This window comes from Mustela nigripes, chromosome 16 (assembly GCF_022355385.1).
Source record: "Mustela nigripes isolate SB6536 chromosome 16, MUSNIG.SB6536, whole genome shotgun sequence".
Lineage (NCBI taxonomy): Eukaryota > Metazoa > Chordata > Mammalia > Carnivora > Mustelidae > Mustela > Mustela nigripes.
The window spans coordinates 23,834,637-23,857,057 of record NC_081572.1 but is presented as its reverse complement, the minus strand read 5'-3'; the positions used below and the strand labels follow the sequence as shown (position 1 = coordinate 23,857,057).

The following is a 22,421-nucleotide window of genomic DNA, read 5'->3' as shown; positions in this document are numbered from 1 at the left end:
ACCCGCTTCCTGTGCCAGTCATACTCTTCTGTTGGCTCCCTAGTGTTCCTGGTACTTTCTCACACTCTGTTTTTCCGTCTATGTCTCCTGCAGCCACTTTCTCAGCACTCCCCTCCACTGTCTCGACTGCAGGCTCAAAGCAGGGCTTTGGCCTCTCAGAGCTGCCCTGAGTGACCCTGGAATACAGGCACTAGCCCGCCGGCGAGTGTAGACGCCCCTTGATAACAATTCCAAGGTGAGAAATCTTATCTGTGGAGACCTGTAGCTGCAGAGAGGGAGGCGGAGAGGCGGTGACCGGGCAGGTGTATCAGTGAGGCCTTGCCCAGGTCTGGCGCTGGGCCCAGGGTCCCCATCCACCAGGGCTCCTGGAAGAGAGAAAAGTCCCTGGAATCTGAGCTGCCAGGCCCAGCTCCAGAATGGTTTTTCCTGGAGTTCTGCCTCCAGCTCTTTGGACATGTTGTTTACTAGAACCGGGTTCTGCTGGGGAAGTTGTGGAGGAAAACGGAGTTAGCTGGCCAGCTGCTTGGGCACACAAAATGGCTGTGGGGGGGCTGCCTCAGGGAGCCCTTGACCTGGAGCGTGAACTGGAACTGCTGAGTGAATTAGGTAGTTTCATGTTGTTGGGCCTGGATTTCTGAACACAACGACATTAAACCACCCGACTCACGGCAGTTACTGCTCCTCGCTTAGCTGGAGGAGTGGGGAGCTGGGTAGGGAAGCAGCCTTAGGGCTGACGTGTCACCCTTGCAAAATGGTGACGAGGTTTGAGGTCCCGCACCCAGAAGCAGTGAGGGTGTTCCCCAGAGGAGAGATCTGGGAAGTTTCTAGGGTGTCTTTCCACTTCCGTATTTTTTAAGTGTGCCTTGGGAAGGAAAGGGGCGGGGGAGCATTCCACATGCCAGAGGCACCTTGCTGGGCTGTTCCCCAGAGCCAAAGGATGGTAATTTGGGGTTTCAAACTTTCTGCCTTGGGATCTTGGGCTCCTTTCTACATTTAGAGTCTCCAGAGTAAGTCTCCCCAACTTGACAAATGCTTGATTTCAGGAGAAACGGGGTGGGGGGTGGCAGCCTTTGAGGTCTTTGTGACCCTTGGAGGGGGGACAGGACTCGACTTCAACAGGAAACTTGCGGTCCTTGGAAAGGGCTCAGTATGTCCCATTCTGAAAGGAAAATATCAGGATCCCATGTAGCCTCACCCTGTGGGCCTCCAGGGTCTTTCCTAGGGCCCCCTAGTGGGGCAAAGATGAGTCAGAAAAAGCCTTACCTTTCCCAATCCCTCAGCTCCTTCCCCACAAAGTGGCCAAGGCTTCCCCATAGACCCTGGGGCTGGGCTGCAGGTTTACCTAGGTCCAAAGGGCCACCCACTGGCTGAGGGGCCTGGCTTGCGGGCTAAAGGGGAGCCCAGGTTGTTGGGCTTCATTCCAGACTGATGGACTGATGGGAGATGGAACAGGAGGGCGGGGCAGGGGCACAGCTCTGATACCCTCTTTGACCCCAACCCATTCCAGGCTGCTGGCTCTCTGCCCAGGAAAGGAAAAACTGGAAGTACTGGCGGAAGGAGGGGGACGGTCCAAGCATAAGCTAACTTTTGTTCCCAAACTTTTCCCCCCTGCTTGAGGCAGAGGAAATGTATGTAGAAAGGGGCTGGGAAAGAGGCCCAACCGGATGGGGCTCCGGCGCCAAACTGACATGAAGGGGGGCGGGGGTTGTCTCTGAACAAGGGGCATCTGCTGGGAGTGGAAGGGTCCTTGGGAGACCCACCCCCAGCCCTGGAAGAAATGTAGCCTACAATCCACTGTCAGCAGGCAAAGGCCAACAATGCTGTTCCTTGACATTTTCTTGTCCTCCATCCTGGGTGAAAGTGGTCTCGAGTGTCATACTGCCTTACCTTACTTCTCTCTGGGCCTCTCACAAACCTGCACAGCCACCCGGGGCCTGGAGCCTGTCTTCCATCCCTGGCGTCTCTTGGCCAACCCCTCCCAGGAACAGTGCTGTAAAAAGAAAAAAGGGGGATGTTAGAGAGAAAAGAGGAAATAAAGTCTTTGGAAAGCAGAGAGTTTTACAACAGCCACAGGTTTTATGGAAGCAATTCCGTAATAACCTTCTACCTGCTCAGCTCCTTTCCGCCCCGCTGCCGCCCGCCCCGTTTGGCCTCCTGGATGCCCCCTCCCAAAGAGCCAGCCACCCCCACCGCCTTCCCTGTCCCTGATGGCTGAGAGTTGGTAAGAAGATTCCCGAGGTCGGTTTGGGCTGCTGACCTCTCCGTTCCTCCTTTTACCACTGACATCCTGGTAGGGTGGGGGAGATCTGGCAGGAGATTTCGTTTACTTTACAATTAAAACCCCCGAGTGGAGGGTTTGGAAGCACTGAGATTTGAACCCATGGGTGTAGATTCGATGTGATCCATTTTAGAGGCTGTTTTGGATAAAGGCTGAAGGTTCTGGGGACCTTGTTTTCTTCCCCCCACCCACTCCTGAGGAAGCATCCCTGAACCTCTTTCTTCACCAGAGTGGGTCTGGACTCTGGTTCTGAGTCAGAAGAAATATCTCCGGGTAGTTGGGGACATAGGCGTGGGGACATTTCTGATTTCGTTGGAGACAGCAGAGCTTTGTATGGCCCCCACAGACACCTGAGGGCTTTCACAGTCCACTCATCTTTGCCCACTGTCCAGATTCACACTTGTGAGGGACACACTTGTGCACAAGTAAGGGTACCTTGGTTCATATGGCCATCACTGTCATGAAATAAGCGTCCCACGATATACGCTGTCCCTGCAGTTTTGGGTGAGATCCTCAGTAAAGGATGTCATGGTCAGGCCAAAAAGTCACAAAATTTCATGCCCTCTCCTGGGCCAATTCGAGGTATTTCCTTTACCTTCCAGAGATATATTTTAGGAGAAAGTTGTAAAGGAATTCAGATTTAAGTCACATGTGCTTGTTTGCAGATACAACATACATTTTGCTTGAATATCAAATCAACAGGAGATTTTCAAGCAAAGCTTCCTAATCAACTAATGTTTTATAGCCAAAATTCAAGTACACACATACTCAAGTTTTTGTCTTTTCCGTAGGTGTGTGATTGTTATAAAAAACATATGTACCAGCTTTTGGGTAATAGATCTTCTTATATGAACAGAATTGTAAACCCACATTATTCACACAGTTTATACACGCGTTCACATATGCACCCCTGGATCGTCTATATGAACGCCCAAGCACGTCCAGTATTATAGCTGGCATATTTATTGATTACATGGTCTATACACAGCATAGAGCACAGTGCATTTGCACACCGGGTCCTCATAAATAAATATCGATTTGAAATATACCTACAGGATACACACATCTATTCAAATACAACATGCATAAATTTCAGCTTAGCTTATCCATTAAAAGCAAACTTTCCCCCTTTCCCCATTTATTGTCTTTCTTTTTGTTTTTCCTTCTCTTTCTTATCCTTCCCTCTGTCTAGATTTTCTCCTTTTCTATTGATAAGATTCTTTCCAAAAGCCGCCCCTATAGCACAGGCACTCACCGGCTGGGCTGGTCCTGGCCAGGGTCGGCCTCTGCTCTCCCCACCTCGGGCTTCCTCCTCGCTCTTGGCTGCTCTGGGCCCCAGTGTGGCCAAGGGTCGCAGCTCTTCCCTGCCTTCCCTTCTCCGAGCCACCAGTTCCTGGCCCTAGCTGTGTTCAGGCGCGCGGCTCCTGTGCTGGGAATGACTAGAGGCTTCCAGGGAAGGCAAGAGTTTCCTTCTTTCTCTTTAGGATCGGGGTGGGAAGTGGGGAGCAGTTTGCTCTCTGGACAAAGTGAACCCCTACTCAAGCAACCTCTCCATTCAGCATCTTTAGAAGCTGGACTCCAGGGGCTGCAATCCTGTTTGCCTCCCTCCTCCACGGTGGGTACCATTGTTTGGGAGAGGAAACGAGGTTTTGAGAGCATCCACAGACCCTCACAACACCCAAACAGGGGGCTCCCTCCCAGCTGACCCTTTAACCCTTTCCCTGAGCTGGAATGGAGCTCCAATTTGGGACAGCAGTATTTTCTAGAAAGCCTGGCTAGGGTGGGGGTATTGCCTGATGGTCTGCATCCCCACCTGGAGGGAAGAGAGCTGGGTGGGGTGCGGGGGCCCAGGGCATGTGTGTTTGCTCACTGTCTTCCCTCCAGAGTTCCCGCTCCTGAGAGGACTGAGACCTCAAAACCTGTCATTTCGAGAAATTGTCCCCACCCTCCAGTTTTATGAGCGAAGCCCAAGCTCTGGTCTCAGAAAAGAGGCCTGGGTCTCCTCCTTTCCCAGCACCTGGGAGCCACCAGGGTTTAGGAGCAACTCCCCACACAGACAGCCACTCACAAACTTAGCCCACCCCCCATCCTATCCCCGTCTGCTAGGACTCTCCACACTTGTAGGGCACAAGTCATGAGCCCAAATGATCTTTCTCTAACTTCTTCCCTAAACTCAGTGTCCCTCTCAGCATCTCTCTTATTGCAAAAGAGGCAGCATCCAGGTCTGGGCCAGGAATGGGAACCAGAAGGGCTGCAGTCAGAGTCCAGCGCCTGCACAGCCTGGGTCTTAAGAACAGCCCAGTGCTGTGACTTTTCTATAAATAAAAAAGGCCCTGCGCACAGTCCACATGGCCTTTTGGGCCCTAATTTATATACTACAGAAAGTCATATACTCAGCCTGCCATGCTTCATAACACCATTATTTATGGCAGGAGAGGTTTTTTTTTTTTTTTTTTTTTTCTTTGAAGAATATATTTATTACAGGTAAAGCCAACAGCAGACTCCATACGTCTGGCAAATCGAGAACAGGTGCTTTACCCTAACTGTGATTCATACGCTCTGCGCTCAGCTTTCTCGCTGTTGAGTCCAGGGAGCTCCCTCGACTTTCCTAAGCGTCCAACCGCTACTTAGAAGAATTTGCATCAGATTTTTGTTTCCCCACTTGGGTCCCATGGAAAAAGCAGATCTTCACGCTGTTTGGTTCCGGATCTGCTGGGCTGTCGCCCTCGGAGAGCTGGGGCGGAAAAGGAGGGGGCCGGCTGGGCGCTGGCATTGATCTTTAAAAAATCATTTTGAAATCGCCATAATGTGAAGAAATATGGCGCTTCACCCTCGTATTTCACACGTAATGACACGAGATGGCTTCATTTGGAAAAGAAAAGCGTGTGGGAGTGTGTCTGTATGTGTGCGTGCACGGAGGTGATCCCGCAGCCTTCTGCAGGGCAGAAGGGTACGTGGCCAAAAAGATAAAACCTCAAATTAGAATGGCCTCGCTTTTGTTTAAAGGACACGGCTGGGGACAGCCTATCGGTTGAGGGCCCAGGGCCCGACAATGCTGAGAAAACCCGCCCCAGCCTGCTCCTAGACCCAACCGGAGGAGAATCGGTCTGTCCAGGGGCTGTGCCCCCCTGTGTGCCTACACCACAAGACACGACTATACCCAAGGCAGAAGCTGGAGGAGCAGCAGCGGCTGGGAGATGAGCCAGGAAGCCAGCCGGTGGCCCCAGGGGAGTCCCAGCGCAGGGCCGCATAGTAGATACCAATATCTGAAAGCTATCTGAAAGCTCCAGCCGGAGTTCACAGGAGGGAAAACGGCGGGCGGTCCGGAGACTGACCTGCAGGCTCTCCGCCTACACGGGTACCCAGTTCGGTATTTGGAAATCTATCAGGACACCAATGCCCGGGAAAGGAGCCATCCAAAGAGGCGATGGTCCCCTTCTTCCCTGGGTGTAAGGGGAGATAACCATCATACCCCTTCCCATTCCTCTGCTATGCTGACACCTTAGGGAAGTTCCCTTAACCTTTTCTCACATTCAGCTTCCCCAATGGGCAATTTTGAGGGCCTGGGTGGTTATCAGGGAAGGAAAGGCATCATGGCTATGTCTCCACCCCAGGGACCCCATACTTCCATACTTCGCTTGCTCAGAGCAGGGCCAGAGAGAGGCCCTAAAAATTTAAAGGAGCTTTGGCTAGTTGTATTAAACTCTTTGAGAGGCTCAACTTTCCAGAGCCTTCCAGAATACCTTTACCTCATGTAGGTTCTGATTTTAAGATTTTAGGACCAGATCATTGGACACTCATCCCCTTTTATTCCCCTATCTCCTCTCTCAGCTACGGAGGGGGGTCGGGAGAAGCTCCCAGGCCTGTAAACCTCCCAACATAGTCACAGAGAACCCTCCAAAGCAGATAACGCCCTATAAACCCCCCAACTTCTCTCCCATCCGCTTTACTTCATCTCCAGTGGATTGCCGCTGCACTGCTGTTTAATAAACATCTTGTGTCAAGGGGACAGAGGAGAGGAAACGAGGCCTGCGGGGTGGAATGGCTGCGCATTTGGGGGGTGGGAACAGGACCACCTCCTCTTTAATTATGCTGTGGGCCTCTGGGTCTGCGCCCCAGGCTGGCTCTCTCCCTCCCTCTGCCCGGCTCTCCCTCTCTTCCTCCCGGACCCGCCTGGGGAGAGGGCTCCACAGCCTGCATCCCTCCCGAGGCAGCCCGCTGCTTTCCCTCCGCCTCTCCTCCGCCCCCGCCGCCCCATGTCGAGAACAACCCCCCTTCCTGCAAAAGGGAGGGGGGGTGGCGAGCGGGCGGGCGGCCGGCAGCTCTGGCTGAGGTTACGTGGCCGCCGGAGCCCTGACGTGATAGCACATTGCATCAGCATAAAACAATCCATCCTCGATATGGAATGCGGTGCGGACGGATGACAGCGAGAGCGCAGCCCCCTCGCCCGATTGATTTATGTCGGAGCTGACGCTTTATCAGGCAGTCGGAAAAACTTTGACCAATCATTTTGCAAGGAGCGCTGAGCCGGGCTGCTCCACTGTACTTTGTTGGCTGAGAAGTTGAGCAGGGGGTGGGGGTGGGAGGGTGGGGGGCTGGGGGGGTCGCGTCCGAAAGCCCTCACACTGGTCTGGGTGCCACCTCTCCCTGCTTGGGCGCCGCCGCGCGAGCGCTTCCCTTCCCCCTGCGAGCGCCCGGATAATGTCTGAGAATGTCCATTTCTGGGACGCTTAGCAGCTATTATGTCGACTCGATCATAAGTCACGAGAGTGAGGACGCGCCTCCGGCCAAGTTTCCTTCCGGCCAGTACGCGAGCCCCCGGCAGCCGGGCCACGCGGAGCACCTGGAGTTCCCCTCCTGCAGCTTCCAGCCCAAAGCGCCGGTGTTCGGCGCCTCCTGGGCGCCGCTGAGCCCGCACGCGTCCGGAAGCCTGCCGTCCGTCTACCACCCCTACCTGCAGCCCCAGGGCGTCCCGCCGGCCGAGAGCAGGTACCTCCGCACCTGGCTGGAGCCCGCGCCGCGCGGCGAAGCTGCTCCGGGGCAGGGCCAGGCGGCGGTGAAGGCGGAGCCGCTGCTGGGCGCGCCTGGGGAGCTGCTCAAACAGGGCACGCCCGAGTACAGTTTGGAAACTTCGGCGGGCAGGGAGGCCGTCCTGTCTAATCAAAGACCCGGCTACGGGGACAATAAAATTTGCGAAGGAAGCGAGGACAAAGAGAGGCCGGATCAAAGTAAGTTATAAAAAGTGAGGAAATACCAGGCCGAAGGCCAGGCGAGGGGGAGGGGAGAGGCAATAAACTGCGGACAATGTGAAGGGAGACCGCGGCGGTGGCCGGAGAGCGAGCGGGGGAGGAGGGGAGAGGGAGGCAGGAGGCCAGCGAGCGGGGTGCCCCCCGAAGGGGAGACTGAGGCCGCTGGAGGAGCGCCGCCCCCAAGGCTCCTCGTCCTGGAGGGAACCGGGACGCGGGCACCACCTCGCTGCCCTCTCGGCCTCCCTTCCCCCACTCCCCCGGGGCTCGGGCTCGGAGCCTGGGAAGAGGCTGACGACCGCCGGCCGGGAGAGGGGCTGGCGGGGCTGGGGACCGGGCGGCCGCCAGCGAGGCCGAGAGCCCGCGCGGGCGAGGGCGGGAGCGCACGGGGCTGCCCGGGGCCGCCCGGCTGGCAGAGCTCCCCGCGCCACGCGCAGACCGTAAAAGCCGGCCAAGGGGAAGTGGGAGGGGGCTCATTAGGATTTTATTTGCGATGCAACAGCTTGGCGGAGGATTGTTCCTAGCAGATCTCGCGCAAGAGCCGCTCAGGATCCGCAGCCGGCGCCGGGAGGGGCGGGGAAGCCCAGGACCCGGTGGCTGAGCCCCCTCCCCGGATGCGCCGGCCCCTCCCCGGGAGCCTTCCCTCCGGTCGCCCCCTCCCCTCCTTGGCATCCTCGCCCGGGTTGCAGCTTCCTTTTCTGCAGCCCCCGCTGCGCTCCGCGGGGCTCCCTAGTCCCAGCCAGAGCTGTCCGCCTCTCGGGGAGTCCGGGAATCGCTTCTGAACTTCGGGGCAGACAGCCAGAGTGAAGAAGGAGAGATCCCGAAGGGACCCTGGGGAGAGGAAGGGTGGGGGGGGGGCGGGAAGAGGCTTGCGGAAAGGCGGAGAACTTTACCCTCCGATGGTAGTTACTCCCCATATCCCACTCCTTCTGAAGCACCCCGCCAGGAACCCAAGTCTGGCTAATTTCCAGGAGGTGCTGCTGGCGGGATGTGGGGTGGGGTGGGGGAGTCTCGTATTTTTCGTTTGTGAGGTTGAGAAAGGCAAATTGGTTGGGGGCTCTCAGCTCCAAACATGACCCCCAGGCTGGCCAGAACAAGCCTCACCCCTTACTCTTTTGGGGGAGCGAGGGTCAGATTTTTTTTCGTCTCTCCTTGCCTGCCAGATTTCCCATCAACATAGTGGCCCACAGGCCCTTGGGAAGTCCTCATCTGCTGGAGGATAGAGAGCTGACCCCACTACCCTGAGACCCCTGCAGGGTGCTACTTCTCCTGCCTGCCCTAGTTCAGAACCGGGATAACGTTTGGGCAACACGGGCTCTTCCCAAAACCTCCCGGCTCACACCCAAACAGACCCCCCACCCCAAACCCCCAAACTCTGCCTGGAAAGCCCATTACTGAAAGGCAGCGGTTTGGCTAGGATCAATTATTAACAGTTTTTTTCCTCTTTCATATTTAATGCGGCTGCGGGTCCCCATCCCAGGCAATCACATTAAGGAAATAGCACTGCAAATTGGTAAGACACGGTACTTAGTGTAGGAGGAACCGGATTATTTTTTAAAAATATATTCAGTGCTTTTCATTTGGGGAGAAGAATCTAGCAAAGGGTGGCTGTTATTTTTAATTGGCTCTGCTTTATTTGGCAACTTTTCTGAGTTCGGGAGGGTAGGGAGAGAGCCGGTAAGAAGGAGACAAGCCTGTATATATTTTAGTTTTCTCTCCTCTCTACCCCTTCCACTCAATTACCCCTTTCTCTGCTCCTCCTCACCACATGGAGCTGGTTGGAGTTAGGTGTGCTGTGAAGGGTTGTTACCCCCCCATCATCCACGGTTCCCCACCTTGGGAGTGGAGCAATCTTGCTTCCCCAATTCCCTGAACTTGCTTTAACCAAACTGCGAGCTGAGCAGGAGCGGAAAAGGAGAGACTATTGCAACCATAAGTTATCTGTGAGCCCCTGGCGCTCCCTTGTCCACAGGCTGGAGTTGATAAATGGTTGCAATTGGGTTGCATGTGAATTGGAGTGTGCTGGGTGTTTGCGTCTCTAAGTGCAGACCCATGTTTGCGGGTGTGTTGGGGGGGAGGAGGATAAGATATCTACAGACACACATGCCTGCTGCCATGTGGCCAAGAGATCCAAGCTTGTGATTAAGGCAGGGTGTCCTCAGACTGGACTGGAGAGCCAGGAGGTGTCTCGCCTGTGGCTGAACAGAAGCCGCGGTGCTCCCTCAGCTCAGCCCTATGCTAATCTCCCCAGATCCAAGGCCAGGACCCTTCAGGTCAACCGCCTCTGGTTAGTCTGGCGATTGCTAGGGCGGGGGTGGGGGGGGGGAGGTGGGGGGGGCTTTAGCCACGGGGGGGGGGGGGGGGGGGGGGGGGGGGGGGGGGGGGGGGTTGCTTTGACCTGAGTCCTGACCAGTGGGGACCCAAGTGGAGAAAGAGATTGAGAGGAGGCCTGAGGCAGGCGCAGGTTTGGAAATGCCTAGAAGCCTGGTACATGTTTGGCTCCACTCTGCCCCAGTAACTCTCACCTGAAAGTGTCACTAGCAGCTCCTGGCCCATCCCTGGGGCCCTTTCTGGGTACTCAAAGGCCCAGGTCCCCTCTCTGCAATGCAAGATGGGGAGTGGAAGCCAGGGGGACGTCCTCTTGGAAGGAGAACATGGGGCCTTTCATCCCCCCTTCCTTTCTTTGATTCTATCGCTGCTTCTCTTTCAGCCAACCCCTCCGCCAACTGGCTGCACGCTCGCTCTTCCCGGAAAAAGCGCTGTCCCTACACGAAATACCAGACGTTGGAGCTAGAGAAGGAGTTTCTGTTCAATATGTACCTCACCAGGGACCGTAGGCACGAAGTGGCCAGACTCCTCAATCTGAGTGAGAGACAAGTCAAAATCTGGTTTCAGAACCGGCGGATGAAAATGAAGAAAATGAATAAGGAACAGGGCAAAGAGTGAAGATTCCCCCCCACCCCAGCCCTCCCCGCCCCTTCCCCATCTCACGCGTATTTATAAGTGATGGCTGCCTGGCCAGTGCTGTCTGGGATGTATTCAAGTGAATGGGGAAGGGAGTCTTTCTCCTCCAAGTCCTTTTCTGCATCTAGAGCATCTCCCTTTGCCCTTACCTGTCCTTCTCTTCTCCCTGAGCCTCAGAAGGAAGTTTTGTTGATTTAGAAGGTAGACATGTAGTTGGCTTCTAACAAGGTGATGGGCCACAAGGAAAGAGAGACCCTAGTCGAGACCCTAGCAATCCCCTTAATTTTTCTGGGAAGCCCCAGCCCCTCACTTCCAGCCTACCTATCTCCACCCCTTACCCACTCCCACCCCAAAGTCACCCAGGGACACTCCAACTGCATACAGCCCAACAGAAGCCCACATACATAAATCCTGGAGCCCAGAGTAGTAATAGGCAAAGCTCACAGCCAACACTCAAATGAAGTGACACCCCAAAGGCAGACCATCGCACCCTAAATCTGGCAGAACAGCCCTGAGACCACCAGCAAGCCCAGATTTTACCCTTGACACAAATATACATCAAGAAGATGTCTAGAGACACATTCCTGAATGAGGCTCACAAAATCATCTCTATGGAGTCCCCAACTATACCCACTCTGGACCCAAGGCCAGATGGGGGTAAACTCAGCCCCCAAGCTGGTGGGCTAGAAGGGGCAAGGAAAGGAGCTGTAGTTTTAGGAAGGTATCCTAGGACTTAGGAAGGTGTTACACACACACATGCACACGCATACACACACATTCTGCTGCAGGAAACGTTTAATTCTGCATGTTGTTTTCCTCTCCTTCCAACAAAAGGAGGTCAAATCGTGGGTCGTAAGCCTTGACAATGTCGTCTGTTCTTCTGTGCCCTGCTTGACAGAGACTGTAACTTCTCTTGCTCTCAACCAGCCCTGCATCCTTCCACATCCTCCCCAGCTCTGAAATCAACTCTGTTCGGCTAAATCCACCTTGCACCAGCGAGTCAAGCCGCCCCTTGTAGAACCCCCCCCCCACCCACCCATCCACCTTCTATCCCCTGCGAGCTCAACCCACTAGAGGCAGGAAAGCCAGGTCAGGAGAGTCCTACCGAGAATTTATTGTGAATCGATTCCCGAGCTCCCTTCCGGGATAACTTGTGGAGAACAGGGAGGAGCAAAGGCTCCAGCGCCGGGGAGCCTGGCGCGTTCCTCCCCATCCTTCCCACGTTTCAACCCAAGCAGAGGAGCCCCAGGCTTGGCGGCTGCCCGCCCCAGCACAGAAGGGAGACCTGCCCCAGGCGCTGGGCTGTGCTTTCTGCGACTGGGGCCTGGATGGCGGTCTGCTCGGCTGCTGCGAGCGCTTCTGGGGAACAGTCCCGCGTGCAAAGGAAAGAGGCGAAATTGCACCTAAGCATCAGGGGCTGAAGCTTACTCTCTGCTTCCCTCCTTCCCTCTGCTTCCTCATCTGTCTAGTCTCCTTCAATTCCATGAACTCTTCTTGCTCCTGCTTCTCCCGACCCTGCAAGGGGACATTTCCAGTAGAACTTCTTTGCTTTGTCGGTGGCTGTTGTGAAATTGTGCTGTGTTTTGTGATTTCTTTGGGGGTGATCGTCTTGTCTGTTTTCAGTTGTCGCTTATATGGGAGGGTTGAGGGTGGGAAAGGGGAGGGCAAGGGGCCTAGAGCTCTGATTGTTTGTTTTGGAAGAAAAAAAAAACAAGAAAAAGAACAAAAAAATATATATCACTCTAGAAAATAAATCTCTCCTTGTGTCTCATTCTGTGTTGGCTCTCCTCACCTGGCCAGAGGTAGAGGTCCTAGTTCCAAGAGGGCAGCTTGGAAAAAACAGAGAGTCGGTGCCCAAGAGGTGTCTCCTTAGGCCTTGCTGAGCAACTTTCCTGGCGGAGCTGAGAACTGGTCGGGACCCAGGGTCCCAAGACCTCTGCTCAAAGTGAGCAAGAGCCTTCCAACAGGAGAGCTGGGAGACAGGAAGGGGATGAGAGGGAAGATGAGTGATTTGGAGAGGGGTCTGGGTCTGCGGGAGTGGGGGGGGGGGCATGAGATAATCCTCCAAAGTGGCACTGCAGACCTCCCTACCAATTCCAGAGCCAGGGGAAAGGCAAGGCCTGCCTTGTTACTCCTGGAAGCGGCTCCTCTCTCAGCTGGCCAAGAACATCACCTTGGTTTGGCCACTTAAAAATAGCATGCAAGGGGAAAGGCACTACCTTCCTTCAGTCATTCCCTGCAGCCAGGCTGCAGGGTGTAGAGAGAGGCCTTAGGAAGGCCATGCTGTCCTTCCTTCCACTCAAAAGGACAGAACCTCTGAGGGTTCTGACCCCCACCCGGAATCTGAGGATCGGATCTGAGCCACAGGGTAGTCGTCTTGGTGTGAGGCGGGTCTTTTGGTAAAGGGAGAGGCCTGGGCAGGCAGTTCCCATAGACAGGCAGGGAGAGGAGATTGGGAGTGGAACAGAAGTGTCTCACCAGGGGGAAAAAAATCGCTCCCCAGTCGGACCCCCAAATTAAATTCGATTTCCAGAGGCACTTTTCTGTCCCTATCAGACCGAGGTGTCCCCACCAGCGCCTCTTAGGAAGACCGCTGCTGCCCGCGGCCTGGCGGGTCCCGGCTGGCCGGGCGCTGGGATTGGGCTTCTGCCGGGCTCGGCTGCCGGGAGCCTCCCGCCAGGCCCACCCCAGCGGCGCGGCAGCCCCGCCGAGCCCCCCAAGGGGTCGGAGGAGAGGTGGGGACAAAGCGTGTCCCGAGTGAGAGGCGCCTGGAAGTGAAAAGGCCAGGCCGACCCCTCTCCAGCGAAGGAAAGCTAGAATCGGACAGATAGCCAAAGGCGGGAGCAGGGGCGACGCTCCTGGGTACGGCCCTGGGTACGGTCCCCGGAACCGCCTCCTCCAGAAAGGGTTCCATTCAGGTCATAAAATGAATCTGGCTTTAGAGCTTGTGTAGACTAGGCTCCCTCCCCATCCTGGGCTCCCGGGAGCCCGCCGGCGCGGAGGGTGAGCCGAGCAGGCAAGCTTCCGCCGAGAGGAGCGGCCAAGGCGCGGCTGGAACCGGACGGAGAGCGGCGGGGCAGGGGGCGAGGCCTCCCGGGGAAGCCTCCGGCGGCGGCGTCTGGGTCCCGAGCCGGGGGGTGGCTTCTTTAAAGACAAACAAAGGCGAAGATGCGGAGGCTGGGAAGCCGGAGATGGGGAAATCTGCTGTCATAAAAGAGAGCGAGAGATTCAGAGAGGGAGACCGCGAGAGTGCGAGACGGAGAAGCCGGGAGAGGAATTCAGTGCCGTGCGCGCAGCCATAAAAGAATATGACCGCTATAAAACTTTATAGCGTATAAATTTCTGAAGGTTAAGAAACTAAACAGCAGCAAAGCAAACAGTGAGGGGAAACTTTCCGGAGCTGAGCGAGCCGCAGCTGGGCCTGGGCTCTGGGGCTGGCGGGAGAATGGGTGGGCCGGGCTCCTGGGTGGGGATGGGGTGGGGGGTCCCCACACTCACCCGCCCCGGGGTCCGCGGGGCTTGGGGTTTCTGAGGACGGGGGTGGGGGTGGGGGAACCAGGGGGCAAAGAGGGGAAGAGGGACGGGGAGAAAAGAACACTTTGTTGTCACACAAGCTTCAGAGAACGCAGTTGGGACTTCTGTCTTTGTTCCTCGCACCCACTCCAGAATCATAAACGAGAAGCCCCCTGCGCACACGCACACACACTCACACTCACACACACACACACACACACACACACACGGGTCCTGCGAGGCCAGACGTCTGGGCGCGGGCAGCCTCTTGATCCTTTTACAGCCCCCTCCCACCCTCCCAGGCCTCCTCTGCCCCCCACAAAAAGCCCAATTGTTTCTTCTCAGAATTTGAAACAATCGTGTTGGGTTTGAAAAGTGCTCGGCTGCCCCCCTTTTACGGGCCATAAACGGTGCACTGCCTGGCGGGGTCCGCCAGAAATTAGGGGGTTGGGGTGGGGGTGCAGGACGGGGGGCGTCGGGGGTCAGTACCAGAAGAAAAAATCTTATGGTTTCTTTTTTCGTTTTCCTACCCCTTCGCCTTTTTTTTTTTTTTTTAGCTTATCTGCACAATTTCATGAGCCATTTCCTGATTTCCGATGGCTTTTCTCTCGCCTGCTCTCGTTTCCCTCCCCTTTTCTGCTAATAATGAAAGTTTCTCCCGCTTGTCGCCTCGGTGGCTGGCTCTTCGGAAAAACCCGCCGAGCCTGTGGCGGCGGCGGCGGCGCCTGTTCTCAGGAGGACCGCTAGATGGCACCCTTGCTCCACGCGAAAATCCCCGGTGCGGCGGCTGCGGACTCGCGGCTGCACATCGCACCTTGGCCGGCCCTGAATCTGTGAACTGAGCGCTACCAAAAGTCATGAATAATTTGCGCTTAATAAAAATATAGGGTTCATTATAGCCGTTTCCCCCATTTTATAGATTTCAGATATAGCCTATTGTTTCCCCCCACCCCTTCAAATGGTCAATTTTCTGAATTTCCCCCAGGAGGAGGTCTCTGTGCTTCTCACCCAGTTTCTGTGGTCGGTAGGGCAACAAATGCATGAGAACGGGGAGGAATAATAATAATAGGAATAGGGAAATGGGCAAAATAAAAGAGGAGAATTGGTTCGGAAAAATGAGATTTTCCGGTAGGGGGCTGGAGGACTGTCTGCGGATACGGGTGAGCAGGTCAGGTGAAAGGGGCGAGCTGGCAGAAGAAGGTCGGATGGAGAGCAAGCTGCCCCGAAACGGGATCAGCAGCCGAGGGAACCGGGTGAGCCAGCCCAGGGTGTAGGGGTACAACATGGGGGGCTGGCATGGATCCCCGGCTTTGGTGCGGATTCGGAAGTGCCCAAAGCCGGCGGGGCGGATCAGCACGGACTGAGGCTTCACAGCCTTTGTACGCGGCCGGGGCTGGGCGCGCGCCGGGTGACCTAGGCGCGGGGCAGGGGCTCCCCAGAACGGCACGTGGGGAGGCCTCGTGCGTTTTCTCGGTTGTTCTGCGCGCCCCAAGTTGGGCAGCCAAAAAACTGTGCGTTTTCCGGATGGATGTGAGGGTAGGCACGGCGGCAGGAAGCAGGGGCTCGGTTCCCCGGCGTTCCGTGGTTCCCAGGTGAGAGCTCGGGCTCGGTGCGCGGAGGCCCCGGCAAACCTAGGGGACAAGGGTCCTTTCGCAATTTAGCACCTGGAGGCCTGGGCTCGGGCAATTTTCCTTCTGAGACCCGGGCGCTGTATGCCCACAACTCTTTTAATTCCAAATCTTCCATTTCTTCCCGGCCCAGCCTGATCCGTGCCCCCCATCAGGACAAACCTGCCTGCGAAACACACACACCGCCCCCCTCCTTAAAATTAGCCCCGCCGCGGTCTCTCTTCTCTTCCCCCAGGACCTGGTGCAAAGAGGCAAGCGGAGTTTCTCAAGTTGAGTTTCTCTAATAAATCTGCGCTCCGTTGGGTGTTTATAAATTATCTCCTCGCTCTTTCTTGTTTTTTCTTATAATAGAAACATTTTCCTTCCATCAGGAATTTCTGGCACGGTGTAGGGATGATTTAGAACAAGCCATTGAATTTCTACCTCACCGGTGAGTCCTCAAATCATGACCATAAAATCCCCCGCACTTGATAAAAATGTTCTCTTCGGCAACAACTTAACTGTGCCTTCCGCTGCCTCCACCGCCCCCTCAGCCTCGCACTGAAAATCCAAGACCCTGGTTCTCTTCCCTCCTCTTCTCCATTCCCTTCCTCCCTTTCAGCCTCTCTCCCATTCTCCCGATTCACTTTTGAAGGATCCCGTGGCTCTACTGGGAACTTCCTCTTGGAAAAAGCTGATGGTTTCATTTTTACAAAGGTTGGGGTAAATGGGATTCCCCCTCCCACCAAAGTACCCTTCCAAAAGCAAACTACCCTCTGGCGAATAAACAATGGCTTGGATGTATTTGTGAAGGCTCTACCTTTTTCACTAGAAATGTTCCTTCTTTCTCCCTCTCTCTCCCTCCCTTCTTTCTTTCCTTTCCTTGGCCAGTGAACTGATTCAGGAGGCCATTGGTTGGGACCCTAGGACTGGCCTTGGAAAACCTGGCCACCACCCTCAGTAGTCCAGGAAGGCTGGGGAAGGCAAAGGCAGGAGAGTGTGGTACTCACACAGCTCAGCCCTGTAGGCTGTGCCTCAGCAGGCCCCAGGACCTCAGGTCTGGAGAGAGAGTTGCGTTTGCCTATAGGCTCCCCAAGGAGAGAGGAGAGAAAAGGGGGGGACTCTGTTGGCTTGCTCCATCCAAATCCCCTCTATCCCAAGGTCAGTTTAGGTAGTGATGGTGGCTCAACGGACTCAGAAAGCTAAAAGGTGCCCCCCCCCCCCATGCATACACTCTGCAGCCTCTACCTAGAGCCAAGGAGAGGATAGGACGGCAAGCCTCAAGACCAAGCACCTGGGCCTCAGTGTCCAACAGCGGCCTCCATGGCCCTTCCCTCCCTTTGATGTGCTGTCACCCTAGGGTGCCGCAGAAGGTGTGGGGGGCTGGCCTGGAAGGTGGAGAACCAGCTGAGCTTGGCTAGCAAGTCTCAAGGCCTGGGTGCAGGAGTGGGACTGTCCAGCTGGGCGTCATCCTGCCGGTGGCACAAGGCCTCACTCCCCTCACACAAAGTTGGTTCCCCCAAAGCGCAGACGGAGACCCTCCTCCCCATCCCAGCACCTCTCTCCAGGCCAAGGAGGTCGTTCAAAACTGCTGATTGGGTGCTTGCTGGGCGAACTTTGCTCCCTGCTTCTACCACTGCCCATTAACCGGAAAGTTTCTTTCCTCCCCTCCTTCTGCGTCCTCATGGCCTGCCAGGACCATTCTCCAAAGAAAATCCTTGCTTGTTTGTTTAATGAGGGAAAGTGGGTGAGTGGTCTGGGTGAGGCAGAGAGGAGGTGGTTTGGGGGCTCCCGAGTAGGGGGTAGGGGCAGGTGCTGGCCACAGCTGAAGGAGGTGAAAATCTCAGAAAAGTCACCGTTTGCGCCGAAAAAAACCCATCATCGTTCTCATTTCGGCTTGGTCACCCCCACCGCGCCGCAGTCGGGCGGCGGGGCGGTCGAAGCTGCAATTTTATAGCTGTAGAGGAAAGAACTCGTAAAATGCTAACAGCTTTTATGCGCTGCCGCATAAACAACAACAGACTCCGGCTTTATTGCGTTTTATAGTTTGTTAAAGAGTTTACGGCCGTTTTTGGGGGGCCGGTTACCCAGCCAATTCCCTCCACACGATAGTTAAACCTTTATCAATAATAAGGAAATTGATCATTAAAGCCTTAAATATGACTACCTCGTTTGTTTGAAAATATGTTTAGGAGAGGAAGCTGTATGATTTGATAACTTGTATTAAAATACCAATTACATTTATAGGACCTTTTAAAACTCGGCGCAATTAAACCGTGTTCTTTTACATTTTTCCGAAGCGACCCTGACATTTAAAAAGACTCCAACTGCCTCGTTAAAATCGCGAAATTAACAGCGTGCCTACGCCTGGCGCGTTGTGTATATGTGTGTGTGCGTGTTTTTTTCCGTGACGCCCCCACATCAGTCTTTGGGGGTGGTCTGCGAAGGTATTTGATTTGTTGTGAGGCGAGAGATATCTCATTAATGTAGGTAGTTAAACAGATTTAATCCGTATTCATTCTCTCTCACCCCCACTCCCTCTCCCCCTCTCTCCCCCTCTCCTCCTCGCTCTCCCTGGGTGTTTTTTTTTTTTTCTTCCCCTCCTTTTTTTTTTTTTTTTTTTTTTCCGCTCTCTCCTCACTCCCTGGCGCTCTCTCGCTCTAGCTCTCTCTCTCGCTCGCTCGCGCTCTCTCTCGCTCGCACCCTCGCTCTGCGTTCTGTCCGGGAGGAGTACGGAGAAGCCAATAGGATGCGGGGTTTCTAATGGATGCAAATGATCATGAAAAGACAGTGCAAAATATGAAACAACTCATTTGCAGGGAAGTAAATCACCGAAAACTGTTTATGAACTGGCATCCCTTCTTCGAAATGTAAAGCGAGGACCTCTTTAAGTGGCGGTATATTTTTGTTTGGGGGGTGGGGGGTGGGGGGAGGGCGAGCGAGCCGCGGCTGCCATGCAAGCTTAGACTTTTGGAGGCTTCGCTGTCCTTTTCTATTCCTGGAAATCACAAAAAGTGTGGCGGCTTTGAGATCTTCTTCGCCTTTTCTTTCTTTTCTTTTTTTTTCCCTCCTCCCTTTCCCTCTCCTTTCCTGGCGAGGGTGACTAGGAGCCGGCGAATCCGCGTTTTTTTCTCTCTCTCTCCCTCCCTTTCCCCCTCCCCACCCCCTCCCCAACAGCCCCCAACTACAGCCGCCGCCGCCGCCGCCGCCTCAAAATTCAATAAAATGAGCTCTTATTTCGTCAACTCACTGTTCTCCAAATACAAAACCGGGGAGTCCCTGCGCCCCAATTATTATGACTGCGGCTTCGCCCAGGACCTGGGCGGCCGACCCACCGTGGTGTACGGTCCCAGCAGCGGCGGCAGCTTCCAGCACCCGTCGCAAATCCAGGAGTTCTACCACGGGCCGTCGTCGCTGTCCACCGCTCCCTACCAGCAGAACCCGTGCGCCGTGGCGTGCCACGGGGACCCGGGCAACTTCTACGGCTACGACCCGCTGCAGCGGCAGAGCCTGTTCGGGGCGCAGGATCCAGACCTGGTGCAGTACGCCGACTGCAAGCTCGCCGCAGCCAGCGGCCTGGGCGAGGAGGCCGAGGGTTCAGAGCAGAGCCCCTCGCCCACGCAGCTCTTCCCCTGGATGCGCCCGCAAGGTGAGCTCGCGTCGGGGCCGGCGGGAAGGGAGAGCGGAGGGCCGGAGGCCGGGCAGGGGGCCGGGCAGGCCGGGAGCATTTCCTCCAGCTCCTGGAAGACGTGCCTGCTCCGTTCCGATTGCCTCCCACTTCTTTCCTCCTCCCTCCCTTCCTCCTCTCTTCCTTCCTTCCTCCTTTTCTTCCTCTTTGCCTTCCTTCTTTCCTTCCTTCCTCCCTCCTTCCTCCCCCCCCTTTTTTTTGTTTTTTTATTTTCCTTGAAGGGGGGTCGCTAAGCGACATTTCCTGAATCCATAAACCCCTCACCCTGCCTTACTTTTCTTCTTCTCATCCTTCCCCCCCCCTTTTACTGCTTTATGGGGGTAGTGGAGAGAGGGCGGCGGGAGTGGGGGCGCTCAACTTTTGCACTTCTCAATTGCTTTATAGTTTAATTACCCTGAAGAAACTTTTCTTCTGGGGCAGAGGCTCTGGGGGCTTTTCAAGGTGGGTCCACTTGTCCCAGTCCCGGCTTTTTAAATTCTTATTTCCCCCCTCCCCCTCCTTCACACCCTTCCTTATAAAGTTTATGGCACTTTTCCTAGATTTGAACTACCCCCCTAACTCTCTGGTGCTGGTTACCAGAGGAGGGGGCTCCCCCTTTCTGGCTCCCTTAGAGTCAGTGATGTCTGATCCCTCTCACCACCCCCCCACCCCCATCACCCCCCCACACACACACACTGTTGACCGCGGCCTCCCAGCGCCCCCGCCCCTGCACGGGATAGAAGGTCCCCTTCCCTTATTATACTGGTCTCCCAGGCTGGTTCACGAATCTTCCAACCTTCTCCGTCTCTGCCCCCTCCCCCCCCTCCCCTCCCCCTCCCCTGTCTCGCCTTTTCCCCCATTCCCAGCAGCCGCCGGACGCAGGCGAGGCCGACAGACCTACAGCCGCTACCAGACCCTGGAGCTGGAGAAGGAGTTCCTATTTAATCCCTATCTGACTCGCAAGCGGCGGATCGAGGTATCGCATGCGCTGGGACTGACAGAGAGACAGGTCAAAATCTGGTTCCAGAACCGGAGGATGAAGTGGAAAAAAGAGAACAACAAAGACAAGTTCCCCAGCAGCAAATGCGAGCAGGAGGAGCTGGAGAAACAGAAGCTGGAGCGGGCCCCGGAGGCGGCGGACGAGGGCGACGCGCAGAAGGGAGATAAGAAGTAGGCTCCAGCTGGGACTGCCAGGGCCGCGGCCGCCCTGCGTCCGTGGGTCCCCCGACCACGCCACGGCCGTCGCCCGCCCCCGCCGAGAGAGCTCTGGCCCCGCGAGCGGGGCCGGGAGCCCGGCCTCCCGCCGCAGCGTCCCCCGCCGCGCCAGTCCCCGCTAGTGGTAGTATCTCGTAATAGCTTCTGTGTGTGAGCTACCGTGGATCTCCTTCCCTTCTCTTGGGGGCCGGGGGGGAAAGAAAAGGATTTTAAGCAAGGACTCGCTCGCCCTGCGAGGGTGAGCGGCTGCGGCCTGGCTGAGCCCCCCACGCCCCCGCCCCGTGTAAAAAGCCTCCTTGTGCAATGGTCTTTTTTCCTTTGAACGTGCTTCTTTGTAATGACCGAGGTACCGATTTCTGCTAAGTTCTCCCAACAACATGAAACTGCCTATTCACGCCGTAATTCTTTCTGTCTCCCTCTCCTTCTCTCTTCTCTCTCTCTCTCTCCTCTCTCTCTCTCTCTTTCTCTCTCTCTCTCTCCGTCCTCATTTCCCCCTCCCAACCCTTCTCTCCTCGCTGCCCTCCCTAGCTCGCTGGCTTTCTCTCTTGCTTCTCTCTTTTCCTCCCAACCCCCCCCCCTTTGGTTTGGCAATTTCGTCTTAAGTGTTTCTCAAAAGAGGTTACTTTAGTTAGCATGCGCGCTGTGGGCAATTGTTAAAAGTGTTCTTAGGTTTACTGTGAAGAGAATGTATCCTGTATCCGTGAATTGCTTTATTGGGGGGTGGGAGGGCTAATTATATATTTTGTTGTTCCTCTATACTTTGTTCTGTTGTCTGCGCCTGAAAAGGGCGGAAGAGTTACAATAAAGTTTACAAGCGAGAACCCGAGACTGGCCGGGCCCGCGCTCCTCATTTGCCCCCGGCGCCTTGCAGAGCTGGGGGGAGCCGGTCACCGGGCTCCAGCGCCCACCAGGCCAGGCAGCCCAGAGGAGGGGGCGGGGGCTGGAGGCAGGTGGTGCGAGTCCCTTGGCCCAGGGGCGCAGGGGGTGAGGGAGGCGGCTGCGCCTGATTGGAGGAGAGAGGACGGGGGAGGGGAACCCAGAGAAACCCCCTCCCTTCGCGTTCCGAGGCTGCGGGCGCGAGACCTAGGCGCCGAGGCCACGCCAGAGAGATGCGCCCGGGCTGGCGGCTGTATCCCCCCTCCACCTCCCCCATTGTTTCTATGGCCGTCTCCTGTCTGTGCCTAATGTGGGGGTGAGTGGATACAAGAGGAGTGCAGGGCCGCTGAACAAGCTTATACATTTATTTTTCCCGGATTGGGTGGGTGGGGGGAGCAGGAGGAGAGGAGAGATGCTCTCCCCCGCCTCTCCTTCTTTACGACTTGGCCACCTTCGTCCAGCTCCGAGGTCGTGGCTCGCCGCCTTCCTTCCTTCGCTGCCCCTGCTTCTCCAGCAGCCACGCTCTACTTGAGGCATCCGCCTCCCGGAACCAGGAGAGCAGAATACCCAGGCCGCCTTCCTCCCTTCCTTTCTCTTCCCACCCACCTCACCCCACCCCCTTCCTTTTTTACTTTCAACCCCCCCTCTTTTTTTAAGCCACCAGAAACCGCATCATCCAGAGCCCGTGGGCTGGATCCCGCGCCGGCAGGAGCACCCACGAAGCCTCACTCCATTCCTGCCTGTATGTCTGGGGGGCACCGAGAGCGAGCAAGGAAGCCGGGCTCACCTCCGCTCCTCACCTCGGCAGGACTGGACCAAGTTCCCCCAAAGGCCCAGCCAGGCTGAACTGGCCCAGATTAATAAAGACGTGACCTGCCCGCACCCACCCACCCAGTTGCGGGCAATCCCTGCATTTGTTTCTCGTTGGGTAACCGGGGGGGGGGGGGGGCGGGGGGGGTGACAACACGGATCGCTCGGAGGTTATTTATTTTCCCTGCCACTCTATCCCTTCCTCCCCAAATCTCGCCTGCAAGCTGCCTCCAGCCCAAGGGGGT

At 55.9% G+C, this 22,421-nt stretch overlaps 2 protein-coding genes and 1 long non-coding RNA gene across 7 annotated transcripts; 2 read left to right on the top strand and 1 right to left on the bottom strand.

The window, feature by feature from the left end:
* Positions 1-243: 243 nt before the first annotated feature.
* On the bottom strand, positions 244-19,000 carry LOC132004546 (uncharacterized). 2 transcript variants are annotated; one of them, XR_009400537.1, is made up of 3 exons: positions 18,944-19,000; positions 1,888-1,990; positions 244-365 (listed from the first exon to the last, which is right to left on the bottom strand). It is a non-coding gene; the product is annotated as an uncharacterized LOC132004546 (long non-coding RNA). The 2 variants fall into 2 exon arrangements; XR_009400538.1 differs by lacking the exon at positions 18,944-19,000 and adding an exon at positions 7,233-7,311.
* Positions 6,888-12,208, top strand: HOXB9 (homeobox B9). Its single transcript, XM_059381076.1, has 2 exons — positions 6,888-7,506; positions 10,235-12,208. Exons 1-2 carry the CDS (start codon positions 6,990-6,992, stop codon positions 10,468-10,470), a joined length of 753 nt encoding a protein of 250 aa, XP_059237059.1. The 5' UTR covers positions 6,888-6,989; the 3' UTR covers positions 10,471-12,208.
* HOXB8 (homeobox B8) lies at positions 7,441-21,316 on the top strand. 4 transcript variants are annotated; one of them, XM_059381078.1, is made up of 3 exons: positions 7,441-7,506; positions 18,786-19,257; positions 20,142-21,316. In XM_059381078.1, exons 2-3 carry the CDS (start codon positions 18,834-18,836, stop codon positions 20,447-20,449), a joined length of 732 nt encoding a protein of 243 aa, XP_059237061.1. In that variant the 5' UTR covers positions 7,441-7,506; positions 18,786-18,833; the 3' UTR covers positions 20,450-21,316. The 4 variants fall into 4 exon arrangements, with proteins under 4 accessions (XP_059237061.1, XP_059237063.1, XP_059237060.1 ...); XM_059381080.1 differs by lacking the exon at positions 7,441-7,506 and adding an exon at positions 18,385-18,505 and having other exon boundaries at positions 20,145-21,316; XM_059381077.1 differs by lacking the exon at positions 7,441-7,506 and adding an exon at positions 18,385-18,505.
* Positions 21,317-22,421: the final 1,105 nt, after the last annotated feature.